At 38.8% G+C, this 24,679-nt stretch overlaps 4 protein-coding genes across 5 annotated transcripts in view; 3 read left to right on the forward strand and 1 right to left on the reverse strand.

The window, feature by feature from the left end:
- The first annotated feature begins 317 nt into the window (after window positions 1–317).
- Window positions 318–7,019, forward strand: fam222bb (family with sequence similarity 222 member Bb). Of its 2 annotated transcripts, none has more exons than XM_026282616.1 (3): window positions 318–482; window positions 2,028–2,152; window positions 2,330–7,019. In XM_026282616.1, the coding sequence occupies exons 2-3, from the start codon at window positions 2,074–2,076 to the stop codon at window positions 4,036–4,038; spliced, it is 1,788 nt and encodes a 595-aa protein (XP_026138401.1). In that variant the 5' UTR covers window positions 318–482; window positions 2,028–2,073; the 3' UTR covers window positions 4,039–7,019. The 2 variants fall into 2 exon arrangements, with proteins under 2 accessions (XP_026138401.1, XP_026138402.1); XM_026282617.1 differs by lacking the exon at window positions 318–482 and adding an exon at window positions 501–770.
- A 3,022-nt stretch (window positions 7,020–10,041) lies between these two features.
- p2rx8 (purinergic receptor P2X, ligand-gated ion channel, 8) lies at window positions 10,042–17,798 on the reverse strand. The gene is made up of 12 exons (XM_026282618.1): window positions 17,598–17,798; window positions 17,324–17,468; window positions 17,139–17,210; window positions 12,098–12,173; window positions 11,710–11,794; window positions 11,492–11,575; window positions 11,251–11,392; window positions 11,043–11,152; window positions 10,603–10,696; window positions 10,451–10,516; window positions 10,292–10,377; window positions 10,042–10,151 (listed from the first exon to the last, which is right to left on the reverse strand). The coding sequence occupies exons 1-12, from the start codon at window positions 17,762–17,764 to the stop codon at window positions 10,088–10,090; spliced, it is 1,191 nt and encodes a 396-aa protein (XP_026138403.1). The 5' UTR covers window positions 17,765–17,798; the 3' UTR covers window positions 10,042–10,087.
- A 2,609-nt stretch (window positions 17,799–20,407) lies between these two features.
- Window positions 20,408–22,068, forward strand: txndc17 (thioredoxin domain containing 17). The gene is made up of 4 exons (XM_026282622.1): window positions 20,408–20,702; window positions 20,787–20,868; window positions 21,552–21,627; window positions 21,710–22,068. Exons 1-4 carry the CDS (start codon window positions 20,558–20,560, stop codon window positions 21,776–21,778), a joined length of 372 nt encoding a protein of 123 aa, XP_026138407.1. The 5' UTR covers window positions 20,408–20,557; the 3' UTR covers window positions 21,779–22,068.
- A 760-nt stretch (window positions 22,069–22,828) lies between these two features.
- nxn (nucleoredoxin) overlaps window positions 22,829–24,679 on the forward strand; it is a 79,034-nt gene continuing 77,183 nt past the window's right edge. Inside the window, exon 1 of the mRNA XM_026282621.1 lies at window positions 22,829–23,409. Within this exon, the coding sequence (XP_026138406.1) occupies window positions 23,101–23,409 (309 nt within the window). The 5' untranslated portion in view covers window positions 22,829–23,100. The remainder of the gene's footprint in view (window positions 23,410–24,679) is intronic.

Raw genomic sequence — 24,679 nt, forward strand, 5'->3', positions numbered from 1 at the left:
CTCGGGAGTAGATTTTTTTTTCAAATCATTTTGCATAAAACATAAAATAAACATAAAATAAAACATTTTATTACAGCCATTTTAATGCAATAGTGTACAATATGAATTACCAAAAAAAAAAACTTAAGGGTTTTAAAAATAGTTTGTTTTCTTTATATACTGCTAATATATATACTTTATATACTGCTACTATAGTTTATACTGCTAATATATATACTTTATATACTGCTTATATACTTAGACTAAGCAGTGTAATTCCCGTTCAGTAGGTGGCGCGTTGAACCCAAGTCCGACCTCAGCGAGGAACACACGTGGGAAAAGCTTACTGCGCATGCGCGGATATGGGCTGCAGTAGTGGCTGGGCACTGGGCAGCAGCAGTGACTAGACAAGCGCTTTATCCGACACAAGCGGAGCACAGGTGCCGAATAACACTGCAAAATGCTCTTTTAAACAAGCGCACGTCTCATCCCGAAGCCAGAGAGTAAGTTTCGCTTTCGACACCTCCCATCTGAACATTTTAATGCGATTTTAAGAAGCTGTGAGATGAAAGCCGGGCAGTGGCTTGCACAAAGAAGACATAGGCTACATGCTAGTGGTTGTACTAGCAAATGTAGAGACAGAGGTACCAAGACAGGCTGAGATCTCACTCTGATCACCTTTTTAGATTGGTTGGTAGTTAGCTGGGCGTTAAATGAGCACGGCAACCCTTCAGCCAACAGGATACATCTTATCTACAGGACAGATGGGTGCTACAGTGACCCTAAATTGTGTAAGTGTGTCTGTGTTGATCTAAGATAAATCTAATGCATGTAGCTTGTGGCTAAGCAAACTTTGGTGGCTAGCAGATTTATTATAGGGTGGACGAAATGGCAACCACTAATTGTACTTTAAACTCAAAGTGCTTTGGTGTTATGTTTGTGTTTGAGATTTCACAATGTAGCTCAGCTCTTGCAAAGCTCCTGTTGTTTTGAATCAAGATGTGTGTAAATGTGTGCAACCTTAAATGTAAGTATTTGCTTGTAAGAGCTGTGAACTGTGAGTTCGTTTAGACATTGAACCCAGTTCAAAGGTTTTATTTTATGTAGAGCACCACCTAAATAAACAACTCCCCCATCCATTGGTCCATTTTGGAATGATATAACAGGACGTGTTTGGGTCATCTTTGATTCTAAACAAATCCAGGATGTTTAAGGCAGTGTGAACCTAAGCTCTGGCTGATAACACCTCTTTCAGTGTAAAATTAAAAGCAGCTCCCTGATGAAAATAGCTGGGGGTTGGGTGCGCAGAACATGTCAGGCGCTGTCTCGACTGCACTTTTTGACACCTGCACATCTCAGATCGGAGGAGTCAGCTGGGAGCATGTGGCCTGTGGTTGTGTTGCCGCATCCCCTGCCGTGCCCCTGGGCACCTGCCAGGCAGACGGGAGACTGCGTTTGCATCGCACTCTTGACACTCAGACTGCGGGGTGTGCACCGTGGGTCCTGACACCAGCTGTTTCAGAGAGCTGTTTAAAAAGGTCATGCTTGAATGCATGATATTTAAATAAATTGCACAATGAGGCAATTACAGAGATCTATAGCTACAGCATTTGATGGATGTTCAGGTGAATTAGCAAGGGTAGGGCCTTTGTACACTCCTGCGATTACCATTTTCATGCGTCCGGCTGTAAATCATGTCATTTGTTGACTAGCACGCTCTACTCACTTAGGATATACACTGTTTGCTGGTTTTCAATCTGCAAGTCTTTTAATCTGAGGCGATCTGATTATTGCTTCTGCTGCTGCTGCTTTGTTGCAGCAAACCACCACTAATTAAACTAGAAATTTCCTCCTAATAATTTATTACTCTCATTAAGTCCCATTGCACAGTGTGTTCCATTAAACCTACATCTACCCGTAAAATTGGATCTCTTTAATGACGCCCTCGGAGGAGAAAATAGCCAATGCTTCTTTTTTTACACCCTGTATTTCAAGAGACGAATGATGTGAATCCGGTTTTGTTCCTGACGTGACTGTTTCCTTTGCAGTGTGATGAGGAGTGAGAGTCCAATGTTGCATTAGTCTCATTGTGACATGCTGGCCTGTCTGCCGGTATCAAAGCCCTCCCTCCAGCTTCTCTCGCACACGCAGATGAACACTGGACTTCAGAAATGTAAGAAATGGCCGTTAACTGAAATGAGCTTTGTTCTGATTGGACCTAGTTTGTCCTTTTGTTAACTCTGCCTCTTGACCCTGGTCTGTTAAGAGTCCTGATAAGCAGTTTTATATTATTATATCTGTGCCAAATTTCTTGCATCACCCTTCATGTTTGGCTTTCTCTTGCTCACAGGGGACACTACACAGAGGATGAGATCAGCAAACTATCCTACCCCAGCGGAATTGGATGCCTATGCTAAGAAAGTTGCCAATAACCCACTGACTATAAAAATCTTCCCCAATAGCGTCAAAGTACCTCAGAGGAAGCATATCCGCCGCACTGTCAACGGTCTCGACACCTCCAGCCAGCGCTACAGCCCTTACCCACCTCAGGTCAACACCCGGACGGGCCTCTTGGCCATTGTCAAAGTCCCCGTCAAAGGGATCCTCAAGGACATCGAAGGCGGCCGAGCCCGTTTTCTCCCTAAGCTCATCATGAACCCGCACAGTGGGCTTTACGCCAATCCCAGCACTTTAAATGTTCCTCACACTGTTCCACACCTTCAGACTCCTTTAGGCCAGAAGGGTCTGGCTCACTCTCGAGCCTTGCAGGCCCATCCGCAGTCCCTGCAGCAGAAGAGCAGTTTACAACCACAGCAGAGCCTGGCCCACCAGGAGGCTTTACATCAGAGCCAAGCTCACCAACCGCCAGTACCACACCACGCCCTAAACCACCAACAGACTCTCATGCAGCAACAGCCACAATTGCCTGGTCCACAAGGACTCCGGCATCTGCCCGATATGGCGCAGTCGGTGAACCTGCAGCACTCCCAGGGCTTCTCTCAATCCCAGCCCATGCCACAGGCCTCTTGTGCTGGCCCTCCAGGCCCCGGGGTCTTACAGCCCCCCCTGGCAGGCTTACAGATGCCACGCAAGCTGCCTGATGCCGATGCCCCTCCCAATGTGACTGTGTCTACCTCAACCATCCCGCTTTCTATGGCTGCCAGCCTGCACCAGAACCGGCCCAGTGACCTGAACAGCATCGTCAATCAGATCAACCAGTTCTGCCAGGCTCGGGCAGGCATGGGCTCTACCTCCATGTGCGAAGGACAGATCGCCAACCCCAGTCCCATCAGCCGCAACCAGCTCATCAGTGCGAGCTCTCGGGTGTGCACCCATCCCGGTGTGGGTCCTCTGCCTTCTTGCATCCTTGGTAACTCTGACAAAGGCTGTCCTGCTACCGCTTTGCCACTGCCTGACATGAACAGGATGCCTCTTTATCACAACGACATGAAACCGCATCAATCCCAGCCACAGTTACCCCATCAACAGCATCAGCAGAGCCCTTGGGGACAACACCAGTTGGCGCACCTTCAGCACCTTCCGGAGGGAGCAGCTCACCAGGGCAAGAATTTCCCTAGAGAGGCCCTAGTTGGACCGGGGTTCCTCACCAAGAACATGGGCTACCCACAGGAGGTGTGCATGGCACAGCCCTTCAACTTGAAGCCCTCGACTGATAAACCAACACCATCTCCTCCTGTCAACGGGATGCACTTGAGTTACAGTAATGGCCACTACATCCAGCCTCCCTGGAACAACATCCTACCCACGCCAAACAGTGACAGCTCAGGGTCTCAAGACCTGGTGGGGCCGTTCCACGGGGGCCTCTCAGGGGCCTCCATAGACTGCACCCCCGGAGCACAGTACAGGACCGGGGCAGCCATTTCCAGTCAGACGAACCTGATGCAGACCATGGAGTACATGGGTGGTGACTTCCAGACGCCCTGTTTCCGAATGCAGAATCCTGGCACAATGGCAAAGATGCGTAGAGCATCGGTCAGCAGGGCCACAGATTCAGGTGAAAGTAGAAATGTGCACATCCACCATCCAGGGTACAGATGAGCTGCAGCCAGTTGTGTTATTCTGAGCGCAAGAAAAAATATTCCCCCGTTTCGTTCTCAGTCTTGCAAGTGATCTACTGAATGTTTCCAGTACAATGATTTACGTGGCTACCACAAAGATGAACCCCCATGTGCCACTTTTTTTTCTTTCAATTTTAATTGTTTAGATTGCTTAAGTAGCTTTCGGAAAACGCTGTACGCATTTATTTATTTTAGTTTAATTATTTTTTTCTTTCCAGAAATAACAGCTTCAGTTTATGAGATCAGCACTGTTTTTTTTTTTTCATTCCTCTCTGGTCTGTGTTATATTAATGAAAAATGTACCACACAACACGCATATATTCACTTTCTCTTTTTGATTAGCAGTTGTCCGTTATTTAAAAAGCTGAGAAGAAATTCCCAGCAAATGCCATCTGTATGTAGTTTAGGCCTACTTGAGATTTGAAGTACTAACTCAATGAAGACATTTAAGGGGTGCCATGAAACTGAAATACTTAGCTGTTCCATCTAAGCTAACAGCTTGTACAATGTATAGAGGTTGATTTTATTTTTGTTCCTCTCAATGTTTACATATTGTGCTTTTTGTAACTAATTCTGAATCGATATGAAAGTGCAAACTGATACTGGGATATGCACATATGACAAGACTGTTTCTTTTCCAGACTGTTGAACACGAATCAGGTTAAAGTCTTAGATGGAAATGTTACACTAGGGCTGAGTCAAGCCACATTGTGTACAATGTTAATCCTTCCCTTGAAGTGTCAGCTAATGCACTATCCTTTTTATTCCCTCTTTCTTTTTTCAGTATCCTATTAGATTTCAGTTTAAATGGAGACTGCTGTAGACCGAAATTGCTTCGAGACTTGTGCTGTGCCCTAATTGCATAGCGTAGGGTTTTATTTTGTCTCTCAATTTAATTGTTACTACTTGAATTTCATTGGAAATAGACAGTGACGGCAGGCTTCGACTCACTACAGGACCGACGTTTAGCAGCCGACCCAAAGCTACCTTTGGGAAGAGTGTCATCATCCACTCCTGCATTAGTTTGTCGTTAAATGAAAGACGTCCTTGACCGTAATTGGATGATGGAAGTGTGTTGATGTAAGCGCAATATAAATGAGCACCACGGGCTAGCCTGTGGCTTCACTGCTGTGTTACTGTAACTGAGAGGTGTGATTAGCTGGTGTGAATGCTGTGTGTCGGGGCGGATTGGCTCCCTGCTTTTGCTCCATCATTAACACCATACCGCTCTTCCCTGGCGGGATCACTTCCATCTCCGTCACATGCTGTTGTGTCAGCTGAAGCCTGCCACTGCATTTTCCACCCACCTTAGGCACTTGATGTGTCATGTCATTCTTATCTAAAATAGCTGAAATGCACCTCTGGTGACAGTCTAGGTCTGTTCAACGGGAAATAACCTAAACAAAAGACACATTTTAAGTCGAGTTGTTCTGTGAATTCGATAATTGATCCATCCCATGCACCACGTTTAACTCCCATGGAGAGTTTCTCTCTTTCTCAGGTCTACCTGTGCCTCTTCTCACATTCTCCCTTGACTTTCACGTCTACTGAGTCTCTCCACCTTTATCAGGGCAGGCCATCTGGCAGTGGAGCTTGGGTATTGTCAGACTTTGGTGGAGCAACTGCAGATGAGCGAATGGGTGAAGCCGTGACACCCAGTATCATAACCTCCCTGTTTGCCCCTCAGAAGCCTTAAATATTTGATCCTTGAACTGTCCTTGACAATAGGCATGGTGTAGAATATAAATTAATGATATTTAGCTACATTTGTTTTTGTGAAACCATAAATCGGGGGCGCAAACTCCCGAAAGGAAGAGGTTTCTTTTTCTGTATTTAGCAATGTATGTGTAGTACTGGGCTGTAACAGTTTTGCATTCACACTACATCATATTATGTTTCCCCACACTAGCGTCTTTATTTGCTCCGTTTACCATCGCAGCAAATCCTGTTCCAGTCCTTTCCCGTAATGGGCGAACGCATTCGTCAGAAACGCAAGCACGACTAAATGGTTTGCGTAGAGGCTGATGTTTTTCAATAACAGCAGGCCTTGTTTAAGCTTTGACGTCAGGATGCGTTGCCCATGAAGCTGCTATTTTATTCCAACTACAAGTTATTTCTTATAAATGTTGTGAGGATAGAGTTAAGATCTAATTTATATTATGCCTTTTTCTTTTTTTTCTTTTTTTGCAATGCAATATTGTTAATAGATTGATCGTCGGTAGGCGTAATAAGTTATTCCATTTGCCTGTCGACCATGTGGGTGTAAAGCTTGAACGTTTAGACATCTTGTATTACTTTCGATCCTCTTTTCATGCCTTGTTACAGCTCAAGAGTACAAAGTCAGGTTACTCTTTTAATAGTTGCTATCTCTATGTGAAGTGCCTCCTCTGGGCTGATGTGGACCGTGTGTATGTGACCGTTGGGATGGGAGATGGACCGACGCTAGTGCACGTTCTGTAGACGTAGTGCACTGCTCAAGAACGGGGGACCGAGCTACTTTAAAGACTACTGATATGTAAAAAAAAAAAATGAACACCGTGTGCTGCTGCAGGTGCAAGATCTGTTCGGATGTGAATAGTTGCTGCTGAATCACTAGTTTAGGTGGCGAGAGCTACGCTGCTGAACTCCCTAGTGTCCTTGAAACATTTGAAGGAATGCTCTGGAAAGTTCTTTGTCTTTTGGAGCACATGCACTCCTGCCCCCATCACCCCGCTCCCTCTCTCCCCACACCCCCCTTCCCAAAACAACACAATGGCAGTTTTGGACCACAGGAGTGTGTGTTAGGACTCGGAGTTGAGTGTGTCTCATCTTGTTCCACCAAAGAACAAAATGTCACTTGAATGGTAGCAGTGCGCACCTGTTTTGTGTAACCGAAAACTGTCATTCCAGATACAAATTTTTTCAGGAACGTGTTGCACAAACATTCCCCTCTAACCAAAATAAAGTTTGACTTGCATTTGCGAAGTGTGTCTTGTCTGTTTTTGTTTTCTGGTATATTTAGCGGGGTACAAAAGTAATTATTTTGGATTAATAAGACATTATGTTCAGGCATATTCACCCATATTTGAGTGTGCTCACCTTAGCTTTTAATCAGTAATAATGTCATTATTACTGTGTCATTATTATAATGTCATCTTTATTGTGACTTAGGACTGATTTTTCAGGACAGTCTATTGAATTTTCAGTAGCCTGTGTTGTGTTGGAAAACTTTAAAACTAAAAAATCTGATGAAATAATTATAATAAATCTTTGCACATGTATTTAAAGTAGTAGCCATTTTGTTTGCTTGAGTTGTTAACTGCCTACTTAAAATGAAGGAAATTACCTTTTTAAAGGCTATTCAAGCAGTGTCTTAAAATTAGGATATTCTGTAGGCTACTATACTTACCAGAGTCTGTTTTAGGAAGAACTCGAGAACTTGAGAATGGACAGACGTTTAAATCATGCGACATATTCTAAATGTTTTTATGCTTGTCAAGGATTAACAGTACGTTCCGGTCCTCGTATTCGATTGGCTGAGCGTGCTTTATCAGCGCTAGCTACGTGTAGGACGTGTCACTGTATCAATGCGCAATCTGCCTTTGCGTTTCATACAGACTGTCGACATGCTAAGTGGAAACAAGTGACAGTATTTCTTAATAAATAAAAAAAATGATTTAGTTCTACTATCTACATTGAATAATTTAGTGTTCAATGAATAGGCTATTTCTCCTACGATTGGTCAAAGTAACCTTGTGCTGCTCAAAGATGCGCGACGTTACAATCGTATATCTGGAACTATTTTCGTTGGCGGAGCAATTACAAACAAACTAACTGCCAATATGTGTTCTAACGTAAAAAAATATTCAGTAAAGCCATATCACGCGCAGCTGTGCTTTTGGTCTGAACGACAACAATGCTATGATTACAACGATGCGGTACTTAAAAATATAGTCTACTATGGAGTCCTACTGAGGAATAGGCTACTGAGTAGACCCACAGGTAGTTTTAGGGTTGGTGAGGGATAATGTCCCCTGCTGGGGGAAAAAATGCTGTAAAACCCAACGCACAATTTGTAATGGTTTTCCTAATTATAATGGGAATTGTAGCCTAATGGTTTTAATGGAAATTATAATAGTGCCTGTTGGTCTCTTGGTAATTGGTCGCCTTCTATTGGTGCCTCATTAAAACAACTAAATCCCAATTAAGTATCTCAAAACACATTACAGCAACCCATTTCTTAATGATTAAAAGTTAATGGTTTGTAATGTTTATAATGGTATTTGTATGGAAACCATTAGAATTTCAGTCAATCTTATATCTTGACAGAATGATGAGGACATTTTACAAAATGATGTATCTGAACTAAGAACATTCTAGAGATCCTCTCTGTTTCACTCCAAATAAAAAAAAAAAGGATGCTTTTAAAGACTAAGGGCAGATAAAATGTTTGTCCCATATCTCAAATCAGTGATTTCCCCCAATTAAGTTTGCACATCTAAACCCGGTCACAATCTGACATCAATTTCCTGTCGTTAGACTTGTGCTAGCCTACATCAGAGTGTTATTTAGTGTTCTTGGGGGCTCAATAATAATCTTGTCAAAGGGGTTTAGGAGTGTACTGAAAAAAACTTTATTTTTACATGGATTACCACCCACAGGATCTTGACAGATTTGGCACTTGTGTCGGAGCTCAGTTAACCTCAGGGCATTTATGTGACACAGCTCTAATTGGCTTTGTACAAAACTGGGCCATGATGCCATCTTCAAAGAATACAGGAGTTAACTGAGGACACTCAAAATCTTTTGCCAAACTCTACAGTGTTCGGGGCCACTAAGGCTTTCAGTCATGATAGGTTCTGATGATGAAATACAATAAATATACAAAATAACTGATAGAGAATAGGAATGAAATGTGGCAAATTAAAAGTGAATGGATGGATTGGGTGCAGGTGGCACAGATGCTTCATGTTTTATCAGGTTCTGAAATGTCTCTTTATAAATGTGTTCTGTTACTGTACTGGAGATCTAAACGCCCTGGAAAAAACATTTCAAATGAATCATATAAAGCCAATTGTGATCACACGAGCTAAACTGTTCTGAGTTTTGTGTATTACTATGACCTCTTCTGGTAATTTTATGTCCCGACAACTAACTCATACTTTCAATGTTTTTAAGCAGGACATTTTAGTAGGAATTTAATTCAATCTGGTGAAGTGGTTTGACTATAGTCATCATACAGCAACAAAATAATTCTAGTATTGTTTAAAAAAGAGAGAAATAATAATAATAATAAAAGAGTCAAACATGATAAATCCACTGAACCAGTTTAATGTCTTAAATCATAAGAGTTTAGATGCAAAAGCCTCTAACGTCAGACGTTTTTCTTTAAAATTAGCATTGCTTTATGGCTATTATGTATAGGTTTCTATGTAAGTACTGGTACTTCTCAATGGTTTGAGGTTGGGATTTAGCGCATTTAAGGTGAAAAAGTACTCAATGCACATATACTGTGTGGAGAGCATTCACTCAGTATCATTATCTCATTTTTGACTAAGACGGCTTTTAGAGGCTTTTGAACTGGAACTCATATTTACTAATAGAATTGTCTATGACGTTAATGCAATACATGTATTGAGTCATTTCCATCTTGATCTTCCGTCATGATTTCTAGCTGAAGTCCATGCCGCCAGACTATACATTACTCTAAAATGGTAAGGAACCAATACATGGCCTAATCACATCTCATGAAGCAAATGTACCATATTTCCACAGAGGGGATGAAAAACCATTTACAGTTTCCCGCTGATTGATACCAAATATGCTTTACATTTCCACAGGTCTTTTGGATACAACATCAGGAAGTCCGACACAAACATAAATCTGAATATGAGATTGTATTTATATACTATATATTATGCAGATCACATTTACTAAACTCCAGCGTATAATGCTTAAAACTGAATAAGCTATACAGTGAGATTTTATTCACTTTGTGTGTGTGTGTGTGTGTGTGTAAGCCTGTTCTCTCATTACTATTATTGTAATTTTCATAAACTGAATTTTCTCTTCAGACCCTCTGGCATTATTTGTACTGGAATTTCTTTGTCATTCCTAAAGGAGATATAAAATAAATGTGATTAATACTTGCAGTTTCATGTGTCAGATAATGCATTATTTGAATATTATTCATTCTTAAATCAAATAACACAGCACAGTAGCATTTTTCTAGCAAACATGCTTCTGTTACGTACGTTGTCACTCGGTCAAGCTTCGACTCTGTGTAAACACTCCTCTTCTTCATCGTGTACAGTAGCATAATATCACAGAAGTAAGAACCCTTGGGGATAAACAAATGTATAGTTTGAAATAGATGATGTATGATGCATGCATCTGAATATTTACATACTTACAGCAGCCATTAAAGTCAGAGCAGAGGCTATGTTGACAATCGTGGGAATAATATTAAATCTTCTTGCCTGAAAAAAACTCATATATATACATGTATTAAAAGAATGCAATTTATCACTTGTGCATTCATGACTTTAGCGTTTGAGTCACGTACCACTCCACACACCATGATGTCCAAATGAATTCCAAAAGCTTTGTAAAATGTTCTTTGCCTCTTTCCTGCAGCATCAGTGGAATAGCGAGCAAATCTGAGAAGGCAATTATTGGCAATACTGAACATAACATTCCACGTCGAATGGAACAAATCTTAGAGAATTTGTAAAAAAAAAAAAATCTGTAGAAAGACAAACATATGAAATCCTAAGTATTCAAAGCCATTCATTAATATTGACTGAGTAATCCACTATTTTGTAAAGCGGGGCAAAATTACTATTTTCACCTGAGTTTTGATTCCAAATTACAGGGAGAAAAAGATTATTTTGGCATGCACATAGGCACATTCTATTTTGATAGAGGGAAACAATTACATTTCTAGTTTCAATATTATTTGTTCTCCAATTGATTTTGACTAGTAAAAGAGCAGTGTGAATGTACCTGAAGTCAAATGAAACTTTGTCCAGACATACAAAGCTGTAGTGAGGACGACACTCTGTGTCTTTATCAAGGTCACAGAGCCACTCAATCAGAACCCCAATGGAAACACCCTGGCATTATGATATCAAAACAATAGATTTAGTGTAATAAGGAAATGTCTATTAAAATAAATGTTGCCTAACATTAAAACTACATTCACTATTCTCACCTTTAAAGCCAGTTCTTCAAACTTATGTCCAGTTTTGTTCACGATATCTCCCAGGCGAAATATAGGACAGTACGGGTGAAGAGTTTCATCATACGTGCAGCGTTTGAAAAGCAATTTTCTGTTTTCCTTTGGAACATTTGACCTGAGAGGGAAAACAACATTTGAGATAACGGAGTTGAAAAACTTTAAATAGTTTTATATAGTAAAGTTTTGTGTGCTTTTTAATTAGTGAGTTTCTTACGCTGAGAAGTTGAACCGGGAAAATCTAATGAAGTTTCTTATGTACAAAGTGAAGTTTTCAGCTTCTCTCACAATGTTGGCAGGGCTAAAAAAAAAAAAAAAAGTGTGACCTTACTTTTTATTTTAAACTTGATATTGACAATTATTTTATTAATTGCATACACTGTCTGGGATGAACATTGTAACTGTACTTTAAAGAGTGGGAGAAAGTATTCTTACTCTGGTTCCCTTTGTCTTTCAGTGGGACACCAGCCATATATTTCACAAGTGCCGTTGGGTATCAAACAAACGCCAGTTTTAATTCCTAAAGAGAATAAAACCATATATTTCACAAGTGCCGTTGGGTATCAAACAAACGCCAGTTTTAATTCCTAAAGAGAATAAAACCATATATTTCACAAGTGCTGTTGGGTATCAAACAAACGCCAGTTTTAATTCCTAAAGAGAATAAAACCATTAAGTACAGTAGGTATTTGCATATTTTAAAAACAGCAAAATTGTGGATGGAAAATATTTATTATGCAACATGGCTTATTATGCTTACATTATTCTGTACATTAACAGCTTATTTTGTGGGAAAAAAAGTTAAAAGCTTTTAAAATCATACCGTTTCCAGCCCTAACAGCCTCTCCCGCTGTGCATTCTTCATTCTTAGAGCAATCGTTATTCGCTACATCTGGGTTCTAAAAAAAATAAAAGATGCCATGGGATAAGGTCTAAAAAAGGTCATTCTGACTTTTTGTCTCACCATTTGAACTTATTTTTTCTCACATTTCTGACAAAAAGAATGTTAAGACACAGAAATGCGAGACATAAACACAAATTGTGGTAAACACAAGCTTGTGTGAATGAAGAATTGTGAGAAAGTCAAATGAAAAGGTACAAAAGATAAAAATGACATTGAAAAAATTCAAAAAAAATTTTGAGTCAGAATTGTGAGATATAAACAGAGCTGTGTACTTAAAACTGTAGTCTATTACTAATTATAGACTACTTTATGAAAATTGTAGTTCGTAGCAATCAAGGTTATTCATTTTAGGTAATGAATACTCTTTAGATTACTTTTTTAAAACTACCAAAAACTACATACATTACTGATATGAAAAAGCAAAGAGAAAGAAAATATATCAAATTTATTGATGTCAGTATAATTACATTTTATGAATCCAGGATTTTAAAGACCGTTTTGCGACATAGAACTGTAAACATGCAAATGTTTTCTAAAATTATTAAAATAATAATATAAACAGCTGGTAGGGACTACAACGAGCTACTTCCTGGGTAAGTGACATCACAAAGCCTTAAATTTACATAAACCCTGTCCGGTGACACTTAATGGAGGGGGTGGGGTCATGTTGGGCTGCTATAGAGAAGAAGAAGAGTTGTATTTTTATATTTCTATTTATTTTTATTAAGCTATGTACAAACAACATTGCAGTAACAGAACATTTTGGAAGAGTTGTTGTAGTAGTGTTGTTAGCTCCGCTAGCCATTCAGCAAAATGCTAATTCATCCTTCAAATGGCTAAAAACACATATATAAATCATTTTCTATCCCACCAGCAAACTCCAAATGTTGGTGTTTGTTGGTGTTTATATGATCAGTGTAAACTATTCCTGGATTATAGCATTTATGCTCGTTTAGTTACATGCACAGTAAATGTTGTCCTGTGTTTAATTTGGCAACTGTAGTAAAGCCACTACCTATGTTTCCATCTATTTTTATGCACATTTTGGATTATAGCATTAAAAAACAGCTGGATGGAAACAAAAAGTTGCACATAATAACGTGTGCGCACAACTGAGTAGGATAAACTTTTTATCCAATAAGAAAAAGATGCATAGACCTACAATGAAAACACATTTACCGAATAAATTCCTGCATTGAAAAGGGTCATGTGACTTGCGCTATCACATGGGATAACTTGACTAACCAGTGGACCAATCTCATTCACAGTGTCTAATAGGGGCTTTCACATCACTTTAGTTACTAAATGTACAGTACTAAAGAACTAGAATGGTTTTGTACGAACTATTTCCCAGTAGCATTTAAAGGGTTGCATTTGCACTAGGATGTGACGTAATCATTTGTGCACGGTGTTCAACAACATTAACAAAGAAGAAGAACGTTAACAACAGGAGGATGGAGGACACTGTGATCGGAGCCGTGTTTTTGTTGTCTCTCACAGGTTTCACAATAATGGACATGGAATTTCGACGTAAAGCGATTGAAAGAACGGAAAGAAGGACTTAGAATTTCCAACGACAACTGCTACATTTACTACAAGTGCCTGCACTTCAGCGTCTGTCCATCTATCGCTGTTCATCATACTTGCAAAATAAGTTGACACAATGTTTACATTATGTTACACAGCGTTTTAAATCATGGCGGGTGAGGGCGTTTTCGAAACGCGCCTGGCCAATCGCTGGCTGCATCCGACTCGCTGCTGCAGCCGGCAATGACTTTGCAAGTAGCGTTTTTGCACCAAGGCACCTCATGAAACTGATTTTAGGCTTCTGAGGCAAAGTAATGGTTTAATGATCTACAGCAAAATATAGAGAGCTTTGGTGATAACTAAGTGGATATTAATTACTGCGATATAAATTTCTCGCTAGAAATTACATAAAGAGTGGGTTACAGACAAACCAACAACCAACCGCAACTTTCAGACGCCATCTTTATTTTTTAGCTTAACTTTCACAGAATGGAACGCACAGGATTGTGGGATATCAAAGGCAGCGAAGGATACATCTATGCTGCCTTCAAAAATCTTCCAGATGGAGGCATCTCAGGAGACGGGAACTGAAGCTAACATTGAATTCAGACGTGCCTTGATGCCTTCCACCCTTGGAGCCAATGTCTACTTACGTCACGAATAGTACCAGTTGTGCTTGTTAGACCATGCTCCAGAGTAGGAGCTAATTTGTTCTTCAGAAAAGGTAGTCCGGTAATAAAATTGCACCTAGTTCCAGTGGTGCCTAAATGTGGGTATCTCCACAGTTAGTTTCTGGTACTATGAAAAGACCCTTATATGTTGTTTTGGTCTTCTGAAATGCCTGAGGAAAGTCTGTCATCAAAGTATTTCTGTATAATTACTGTCTTACATGACTGCATTCCCGAACACCGGGCATTCATCTCTGAAAGAAACGACCACATTTATTTTGTTACATCTGCTCTCTCTGAAGTGAAAGTAATTTATTACATATTGAAATTATTATAATCAGTGGCTTCTCCTAGTTTTTTTTAGAGACATTTAGTACCAGACATGTTCATCAGGAAGTGACGATTTTGTTCCCTTTGACTCGTTGGATGGAAACGGTGCTTTGTTCACTAATGTTTAATGCAATATTCCAGTTTTGCATTTAAATTAAATTAAAGCTATCAAAAGATAACATAAACAGTAGTAGTATTTATAAATAACGGTGTATCTAAAAAGTATTAGACAACTAGAAAAGAACTCACCAGTATGAAACATCTTATAAGAGTAGTGCTTGCATATTTTCAGCTTGATCCTCTTCAATAATATTCTCTAGGTCTGACTCAGGCTCAAATTGATAAGGCAATATTGAAGAAAACATCAGGAGTGCATGCAATTACCCGTTATGGTAAGAGGCCTGACGTTTCCAGACTATGAGCATTATATCTGGTTAGCGAAAAAGAATACACTGGGACAGCTAACCAATCTGGGCGTTCACGCCATGTCGTAATTACCGTAATCCCGAGATGAAAACACGTGACATTCTACTCGGATTTGCATGATGTGTTTCCATGGCAACACTATCAATGCCAAAGCCCTCAAATGCTCCAAAACTTGTAATTACAATTTATAAACTCAGAATGTTCTGAGAGTTTCGACTTGGACTAGTGACAACTGTACCACCTGTCCCCCGACAGATTAATTTAGGCACTACTAATGCCGAGTTCACACTGCACGATTTTCAAAGTAGTCAGACCATCATTGTTTTTACACTCCATGACTATCTGGAGTAGCATTCAGTTGCTGCTGTGTGCACATTGCACAATGGATTTAAATTAAATTAAATGTATGCATTTAGCAGACGCTTTTATCCAAAGTGACTTACAGTGCATTCAGGCTATCAATTTTTACCTATCATGTGTTCCCGGGGAATCAAACCCCCAACCTCGCGCTTGATAATGCAATGCTCTACCAATTGAGCTACAGGAACACAGTATTTGCGACAGGAGGTTACACACAGCATTGACAACTTTCTGGTTGGCAAACTACTTTTCATTTAACTGCTCCCCGAGCTTCCCACTGCCCTATCTTGCTCTCTCATTGGCTGTAGGTCATTGCCAATAAACTTTTCAGTCAGAACTAATTTCACAGGCTTTGTTGATTCCCTCAGATCGTGTCTTTCATAATTTACACTGCGTTCTTTTCAGTCAAGTGAACGAGCACTGATCTGGATCTGATTTTGGGCACTGAAAATCAGACGATAGAACATGAAAAGCTATGAGTAAAATATCACGTGCTGTCATCTCAGAATTCTGGAAATTACAACATGGCGTGAACCCATCATGAGCCCATTGCGAATTTCTGAGGGAAGATCCAGGAAGTAAACAGACCGTTTGTATGAGAATGGAAAAGCTGTGTAAAATAAAGGTAAAATGTGTAAAAAAAATTATGATTTCTTTTTAAAATGAAGCATGAACACATTACAGTGCACCCCACAAAACACAATCAAGCCTTTCAAAAAAGCCAGTGGCACCCCTTTAAAGGGTTAGTTCACCCAAAAATTTAAATTACCCCATGCAATACTTACTCTCAAGACATGATTTTCTTCTCTTAGATGAATCAGATGTTTTAAATATGGATATTTTTCTTACAAAACATATTATTATAGGAGGTCTTTATTCACCCCTGGAGCCATGTGGAGCAGTTTTTATTATGGATGGATGCACTTTATTTGTCTTCTTTTGGACTGTTAAAGAATAAAAAAAACACCCACACACTGCCATTATAAAGCTTGGATGGACACTTTTTCATATAACTGGATTGGATTCATCTGAAAAGAATAATTTGATGCCTTGAGGGTGCGTAAATCATGGGCTAATTTTAATTTTTGGGTGAACTAACCCTTTAAGCAGCAGCACTATAAGACATTTTCATATTAGCCAAGTTGTGCAGCATATAAATAATATAAAAAAAACAAAGGTTTATGAAATTATATATTATTAATATTGTGTGTGTGTATTGGTAGCCTCTCAAACAACACTCACAAACACAAAAACTCTTTCTATATGAATGGCCCCTGAGACTCACAACACATAAGAAATGGCGGTATGAAATCGACAGATAAACCAAAAAGCCTATTAAACCAATCAAATCTGCCTGATAATGGGGAAGTAAAAGCACTGTAGTTCATAGGAATCACCACAGTGCTCTCACAAGCTCTTACACTGGTAATGGCCTGAATGGAACATGACAGATAACAAGCTGACTGTAATCAGCAACTAATGCAACAGTATCAAACAGTTATAGGATTGTTCATGAAGAATATGTCACTGAATAAAATATATTTTATTTAGTATATAAATGTTTTTAAAGAACAGCAGAGGAGTTAAATGTTGTTGAAAGTGCAGATGTACTTTTTAATAAATGGTAAAGAGAACTTTTTTTGTCTTACCTCTGAACAGTTGCCTAATGTTTGTTCTTTTGTCTCGATGAAATTGGTTAGTATAGAGAGAAAGTTCTCACCCTGGAAAAAAATGTAATCAACATACTTATTATTGAAGCAAATTAATGATAAAGCAAATCTTTATGAAAATGATTAACAAGAAACTTTTTAGACTACGGTTTGGTTCGACTCACCTGGTTGGGGAAAACATAGTCCTCTGGTCCCCACAAATTTGAATCTATTGTGTTGACACGTGCAACTCCTTTAACTTTAGTTACCACAGAACTCTCAATAGTATCATCTTTTACCTGGTATCCTTTGTTTTTCAAAAATACCCATCTGTTGAGGTAAATAATAATAATAATAATAACTGCATATGTTTCATATCTGGAATCATTACATGAGATGATTTTACCTGAAGCTCAAGCTTTTGTTTGTGGTTAGACTAAAATTAATTATAGCTCTTACCCAATGAGATATCCCATTATGGTGAGTTGAAATATTCTGTACAGAAGTCCGATTTTCTTATTGTGCGTGCCCACATAACTGACTGTTGTATATTCAAAGAGAAACTGTAAGCGATTTTGATTGTTCTGCCAAGCCATTCCTGCTCCTGTTGCTGAAGAAGTGCTCATGAACTGCTCATACGCCCTGCATCTCTAAGAAACACACTGTCGTGTGCAACACGTCATCTTGCAATTTGCATGACATAACCTTCTCTTATTTTCTTGTTTAGAATGTAAATTCATAAACCCATGTCTATTTGAGCTGTTAATTTTGGCTTGAAAATTGCCCAGTTTTAGCAGATATAACCAAATCATTGTTTACATATTGTACAGTAGTCAAATGCAGAACTCATTTTAATACTAGGAACGGTACTAATGGTAGTTAGATGCCACATATATAAGCCCATGTATTTTTAAGCTATGACTCTCCCACAATAAAAAAAAAAAAAACAGACAACCAAATAAAACGGTAATTTACTTGAGTTTCTGACTAAATGTTTTATTTAAAAATGTGTATTAATTGAAACAAATTAGCCTAATTATGTAAAAAAAAAGTTTAATAAATTGAGATAAATGAAGACTTGCAACATATACAGTCGTTATTTGCAAAAGTGAGAGCGAGTTCAAAACAAAGCAGTCTGGATATCCGGTTCGCGAACGAATCATTCAGTTCACCAAATCAAACTGATAAAATACTGAGAAATACTCCGGGATATTGGTTTGTTTGAACTCAGAGGGAGTGTCAGTCACATTTAAAATGATTCAGTTCAATTTGGTGAACTGAATGATTCGTTCGCGAACCAGATATCACAAGCTGCTTTTTTTTTTAACTCTCTCTCACAACAGACACGGAAGAGAAGACAATGCTGAATAAAGTCGTTGTTTTTGTTATTTTTGGACCAAAATGTATTTTCGATGCTTTAAAAAATTCTAACGGACCCTCTGATGTCACATGGACTACTTTGATGATGTTTTTCTTACCTTTCTGGACATGGACAGTATACCGTACACACAGCTTCAATGGAGGGACTGAGAGCTCTCAGACTAAATCTAAAATATCTTAAACTGTGTTCCGATGATAAACAGAGACCTTACAGGTTTGGAACAGCATAAGGGTGAGTTATTAATTTCATAATTTTGCTATCTGGGTGAACTAACCCTTTAAGAGCCGTGCTTGCACAGGTTCTGCACGATCCTCTTTATTAATATTTTCTGTGTTTCTGTTAGGGGCAGGATGTTCAGACGCACTCGAGGCAGTTTCATAGACAGTATAAGAAATGGACACCGTGACCCGATTGGATTCAACAGAGACAAGTAACTCAATTAGAAGCACGCACTTCCTGGGGGTCGGGTGTACTGCGCAGACTCAAACTGAACTTGATGACGTAGATGTGACGTGAGCAACCTGTCTCACAATTGTAAGTCTTATAATAGCTGTGCCAAGAGAAATCTGAATCACCCACCGAATCTTACAGACGTTGTTGAAAATTTTGTCCCATTGTTTTTATGGACTCTCTATGGGCTTCCCCCTTGACTTTATGCCTCCACGTCCCCCTGATTGTCTCATAGACAGTAAAGATTGCCTGCGAGCTTCTCCTCCTGTCCATACGGTAATTTCTCTACTGTGGGATAGAGAGTCGCAGATTATGATGCAATCGTTAGCCTATTTTTACAAAAAATGCTTGTATGGTGCCATAACTTAAGATACAAGGTAATGGAGCCTTTTATACATTTTCGTGTTTCTTTAGAAATAATTAGTGGACAAATGGAGTCTTTAAACACCTCAGATGTAAAGTTATTTACTGTCAAATTGACGCCAAAATGAATGGGAGTCAATGAAATGCTAACAGAAGATGGGGGTCCGCTAAACAATAGCGGCGCCTGGGGAAAGCTTCAATAAAATATGAAACCCTGCCCCCCTGCGCAGTTGAGCGAATCACAACACACTGAATCAGTTGACCAATATCAGTCCATTGTGTATTTCTGAGGGAGGGGCTTCATAAAAACAGGAAATAGATTGAGGCGTTTGTCAGACAAGGGACAGATCGCTGTGGGATAAAAAAATAAATAAATAAATAAAATAAGGTAAATTATGTGAAAAATTATGTGTTTTTTTTTTATGAATCATGAACACCTTAGACTGCACGCCATAAATACAACCATGCTCAGAAAAAATAAAAAAAACAGTAAACCACCCCTTTAATGATTAAACGTGCATACATATGGGGGTGAACATTTTTTTTTTTTTTCAGCCTGGTTCTCATAGGAGAACCTGGAGATTTGGTTTGGTCCTCAAACCCATTAAATATAACTAAACAAATTAATTACAAATAATTTTAATATTATTGCACTTTATTTATTTAGTTGTTTTTAAATAAAAGTATAAATGAAATAATGTGTGATAATATTATTAAACATGAAAGGTAGGCCTAGTATTAATTACAAATACAATTATTTTATAGTAAACTTCAAAATAGAATGCTAATATTTACTACTACTTTCTTTGTTTGCCTTTTTAAAATAAATGAATAAAAGCGTTTTCATCATTTTCACACTTAAAATCAGCAGACTTTTATTTTGGCGGGTTTAAAGATTCGCTGATTAAAGAGCGTCAGTGAATGAATGTTACAGTTTTGTACACAGTTACAGTTATTTAGAAATAATATGTTTAAACGATAATATAAGTGTTCAAAATGCTCAGTTGTGGTTCAACTACTACTAAAAAAAAATCCAGACTTTTATTTTTAAATAGTCCACTCTTATTTTGTTAAAGGTACACGCGCAGTCTTGATTTCTGCACACTTCCCTCACTGCTGTTATCGTAAGTTTTACAGTCAGGTGACTTCATACGAAGATCAGTCTACATTGTGCAGCTAAAGCTGGACTTTTTCATTGAACAACTGATTCCCAGAATACAAAATCATGACTAAATACGAGGACGTTGCTGTTCACGGCTACGAGGAATTTTGTAAAGCTGTGTCTGAAAGAAAAGGAAAAGACATATTCGCTTACTTCTCTGGAGATAAAGATGACCAGGGCACGAGCTGGTGTCCGGACTGTGTGAAAGGTGCATTCACGTTATACATTAGCTGTGCTGTTTCAGAAATTAAAAACTAGAAGAAGTCTTATTTTTCTTGTTTTGCTCATGCAGCAGAGCCAGTGGTCAGAGGAGAGCTGACTCATCTTCCGGAGGGATCTGTCTTCATTTACTGCCAAGTAGGAGACAGACCTTAGTAAGTTTAGAAGACATGGGCACACAGAAATAAATAATGTATGTCGCAGCATATAGTATATAAGATACAGCTTAGATTAAAGTTAATGTTCTTTGTAGTGAATGGGTGCCGTCAGAATGAGAGTCCAAACAGCTGATAAAAACCTCTAGCTACAAGAAATCTCCACGACTCCAGTCTGTCAGTTAAAATCTTCTAAAGTGAAACCCGTTTGTTTATTAAGAAATGAATTCATCAAGACGTTTTCAAGTTCACACCATTTTCCTTTCACTAAAATAAAAGTTCTTAACCCATAATATTGCTTCCTCCTGTGAAGAAGTAATCTCCCTCAGGAGAGAAATATGCACAGATCACCAGCAAAGCCAGTTATAAACAAATCGGTGGATTTTTACGTGAGAGCATGGACTTTTTCACTGCATGGAGGAAGTGTTGTCATAGATTGTCGAAGCTTTTCGCTTCACGAGATGTAAATTGATGGACTGTTATTGTGATGTTTTCATCAGCTGTTTGGACTCTCATTCTGACGGCACCCATTCACTGAATAGGATCCATTGATGAATAATTAATGTAATGCTAAATTTCTCCAAATCTGCTCTGATGATCAAACAGACTCGTCCGCATTAGTTTTCATTTTTAAATATGTGACCTGTTTGGGTAACATCTAATTTCACTGTTGTTCTCGCCAGCTGGAAGGACCCAAATAATGAGTTTAAGAAGAATCTGAAGCTGACTGGAGTCCCCACACTACTGCGCTATGGCACGGTACAGATCAGTGCTTTGATGAGTGAATTTAACACTTTCAATATGTATGCATCTTGCAAATGTGCTGTTTGTCTGTTTTAAGCCCCAGAAGCTGGTTGAAGAGGAGTGTTTCAAAGCAGACCTGGTTCGAATGTTGTTCACAGAGGATTAACGTCCTGTGATGCACGGCTTGATGACAAACACATTTCAAATGTCCTCTGTCAATGACTGACACCGTTTTTCTACTCTTGTCATTTGTAATCTGTGCTTCTGCCCTACGATGTTCAGCGAAACAAATTGTGGCTTGGAATTATATTGTGATTGTGCATTTGTGTTCACTGGAAAATTTCATCAGTAACATTAACAGACTTTTCAAGCTTAGTTTCAAGTGATGCTCAAAAAAGGGACTTTGACTACATGTTCATGTCAACTATAATAAAGTGTTAGTTCATCCAAAAATGTCATTTCTGTTATCAATTACTCACCCTGGAGTTGTTCCAAACCTGTATGAATTTCTTTCAGCTGTTGGATGCAAAAGAAGATATTTTTAATGTTTGTAACCAAAGAGTTGAAGGTAGCCATTGACTTCCATAGAAGGAAAAATATAAATCAAAATACAGTAAACATAAATTAAATTTGTTTTATTATCCAAGCCTATGGGTTATGATTATGGTGCTTGCCATTTTGATTGTTTATATGGTTAGAACAAATTTTTTTTTTTTTTTTTATCTATCTGCAAATGTTTTTTTAAAAATGCTGTTTTTGTGCTTTCCAAGTAAAATGATGGGAAATTATTGTGCACCAAGCAGATGTGGGTGTTTGTTTTTATTCCTAACTTCAGCAATCCTGTTATCAAGCAATACACTTATGGGTTTTTATCATACACAATCTGGGTGCAATTTTCCTGTGCACCATTTGTTTTTGTTTTTACTTGAAGTAGTGCAGTTTTTACCGTTCTGTTGTTTTTCTTTCGCTTTTAGTGGTAATTGAAATAAACGGGATGCATGAGGTAGCTAATCACTGTAACTCAAGAGACACCACTGACTCCTGAAATGAAAGGAGTGAATATTTACCCCCAAACATTACATGTACTCATACGGTTACTGTGAGAATCCGTTTATACATTAATCTATACAAAAACAAAAAAAGCATAAATTTATGCAGCGATAGAGACGTGGAATGAGTGTGATTCGCTTGACATCCCCGTAGACCGAGAGCGCCGAGGCGCAATTGCAGCATCTCGCCACTAGATGTCGCGACAGTCTCGCAGCGGGAGTCGGCGGCGCTGTTGCTGAGGGCCGGTTTATAACAGGAGCGCATTCCTCAACACCGCGCACGGTGGAGGCACACGACGGCCGCTGTCTCTCGAACCGCGGGACTGCCAAACTGGGCGCCAGGGCCTGCGGATATCCATCGAGGACTTTGGGTTTACCTTAAAACCGCCCGAATAATCCAAGAAAAGCAAGCGCAGTCCGCTTCGAGGGCTCAGCAGCGATGTCGGAGTTTCTGGTGAATCTGCTCGGAGAGCGGCTCGTCAACGGAGAGAAAGCCGAGGTGGATGTACACGCGCTGGGCAGCAAGCTGTCTCTGCTCGGGCTCTACTTCGGCTGCAGTTTGAACGGTCCCTGCAAGCAGTTCAACGCGAGTCTGTGCGAGTTTTACAGCAAGTTTAAAAAATCGTCAGAGCACAAGGACAAATTGGAAATCGTGTTCATCTCTTCGGATCAGGACCAGAAACAGTGGCAGGACTTCTTGCAAGAGATGCAATGGCCGGCGTTGCCTTTTAAAGACAGACACAAAAAGGTAAGATGAGCCAGTAGATTTAATAAATGACACGAGACTGGAAATGTATTAAATTATAGAAATACTTTTTTTTTAAAACAACAAAGTCTGAAAGTTTGTGTGCAGGTGTAAAAGATAAAAAAATAAGTCTGTTCTTCTGGTTTAAACCCTTTGACCTCTTGATGATAAATGATCAGTTTCATCAGTTTATTCTTCTCAGTGCTTGGGAATAATTAAACTAGCCTCTTTTAGTAGTATAAAACTGGGATTTTTTTTTTTTTTTTTGGAAGGTATCAAGACATTTCAGACGTCCACCTAATGCATTTTTATTCATCATTCCTATTAATCTAGATATACATCTAAACGTTTCATCCAGTCGTTCTTGTTACAAAAGAGACTTCTGGATTTTATGGATGGAAGGTGGAAGAAATCCTGGGATATTTTCATTATGAAATACACAAAGAAAAGCAGCTACATGTGAATTGTATAGCATGACTCCCACCTAACAGTATATCAATTACCTGTAATCCCAGAAAATAATAAAGCATTCGTTGTAGGTGTTTTTATTTTATTTATTATTATAGCTGGAGGCTGTGTGCTGCTGGGTGATGTAAAGATGAAAAAACACACTTTGCAAACCACAATATACACGTATTAACCCTAAACCATTACACAATGACCGTCTCCGTGTCTGCCAACTTAAACATTTCTTTTCCGTTTTCACTTGCCTATACAATCAAACATGCAGACTAGTTTTTAGTTTGTTTCAGCACATCCAGTGTGGGGGGAAAAAAAGTGTTGTTCCGGAAAACCCTAATTACAAAAACGACAGTAATCTAAACTCGAAGCTATTACAGAAAATTGTAAAAACAATTAGTTGCTAAATGCATGATTGTTTTTTTTGTTTTTGTTTTTTTGTTAAAAGTACATTCTCAGGTTGTACAATTACTCAAATCATTACAATATATCTAGATGATATATTTCTATTGTTTTACTATGAATATTATTTAAAATAAGGGTGTAGCAGTGAGTTTAAATGTATTTGCTAAGGCCTAAACGAACCTGATTCTAAAGCTGTTTTATTATTGAAAGCACATTTTTTCGGTCAGATTTTTAACAGGCCCATTTTATGTCATTTATTAAAACAAATCTGGAAATGATTACTGCGTCTCAGAGCACTTTTAATCGAGTTATCCTCTTGCTTATTCCGATGAGATCCTGTGGTTGTGAATCTATTTCAGCTCTGGTATACCAGTGATGAGAAATAACCTTTATTAAATTTGGACTGCCA

The sequence above is a fragment of the Carassius auratus genome, chromosome 15 (assembly GCF_003368295.1).
Source record: "Carassius auratus strain Wakin chromosome 15, ASM336829v1, whole genome shotgun sequence".
Classification (NCBI taxonomy): domain Eukaryota; kingdom Metazoa; phylum Chordata; class Actinopteri; order Cypriniformes; family Cyprinidae; genus Carassius; species Carassius auratus.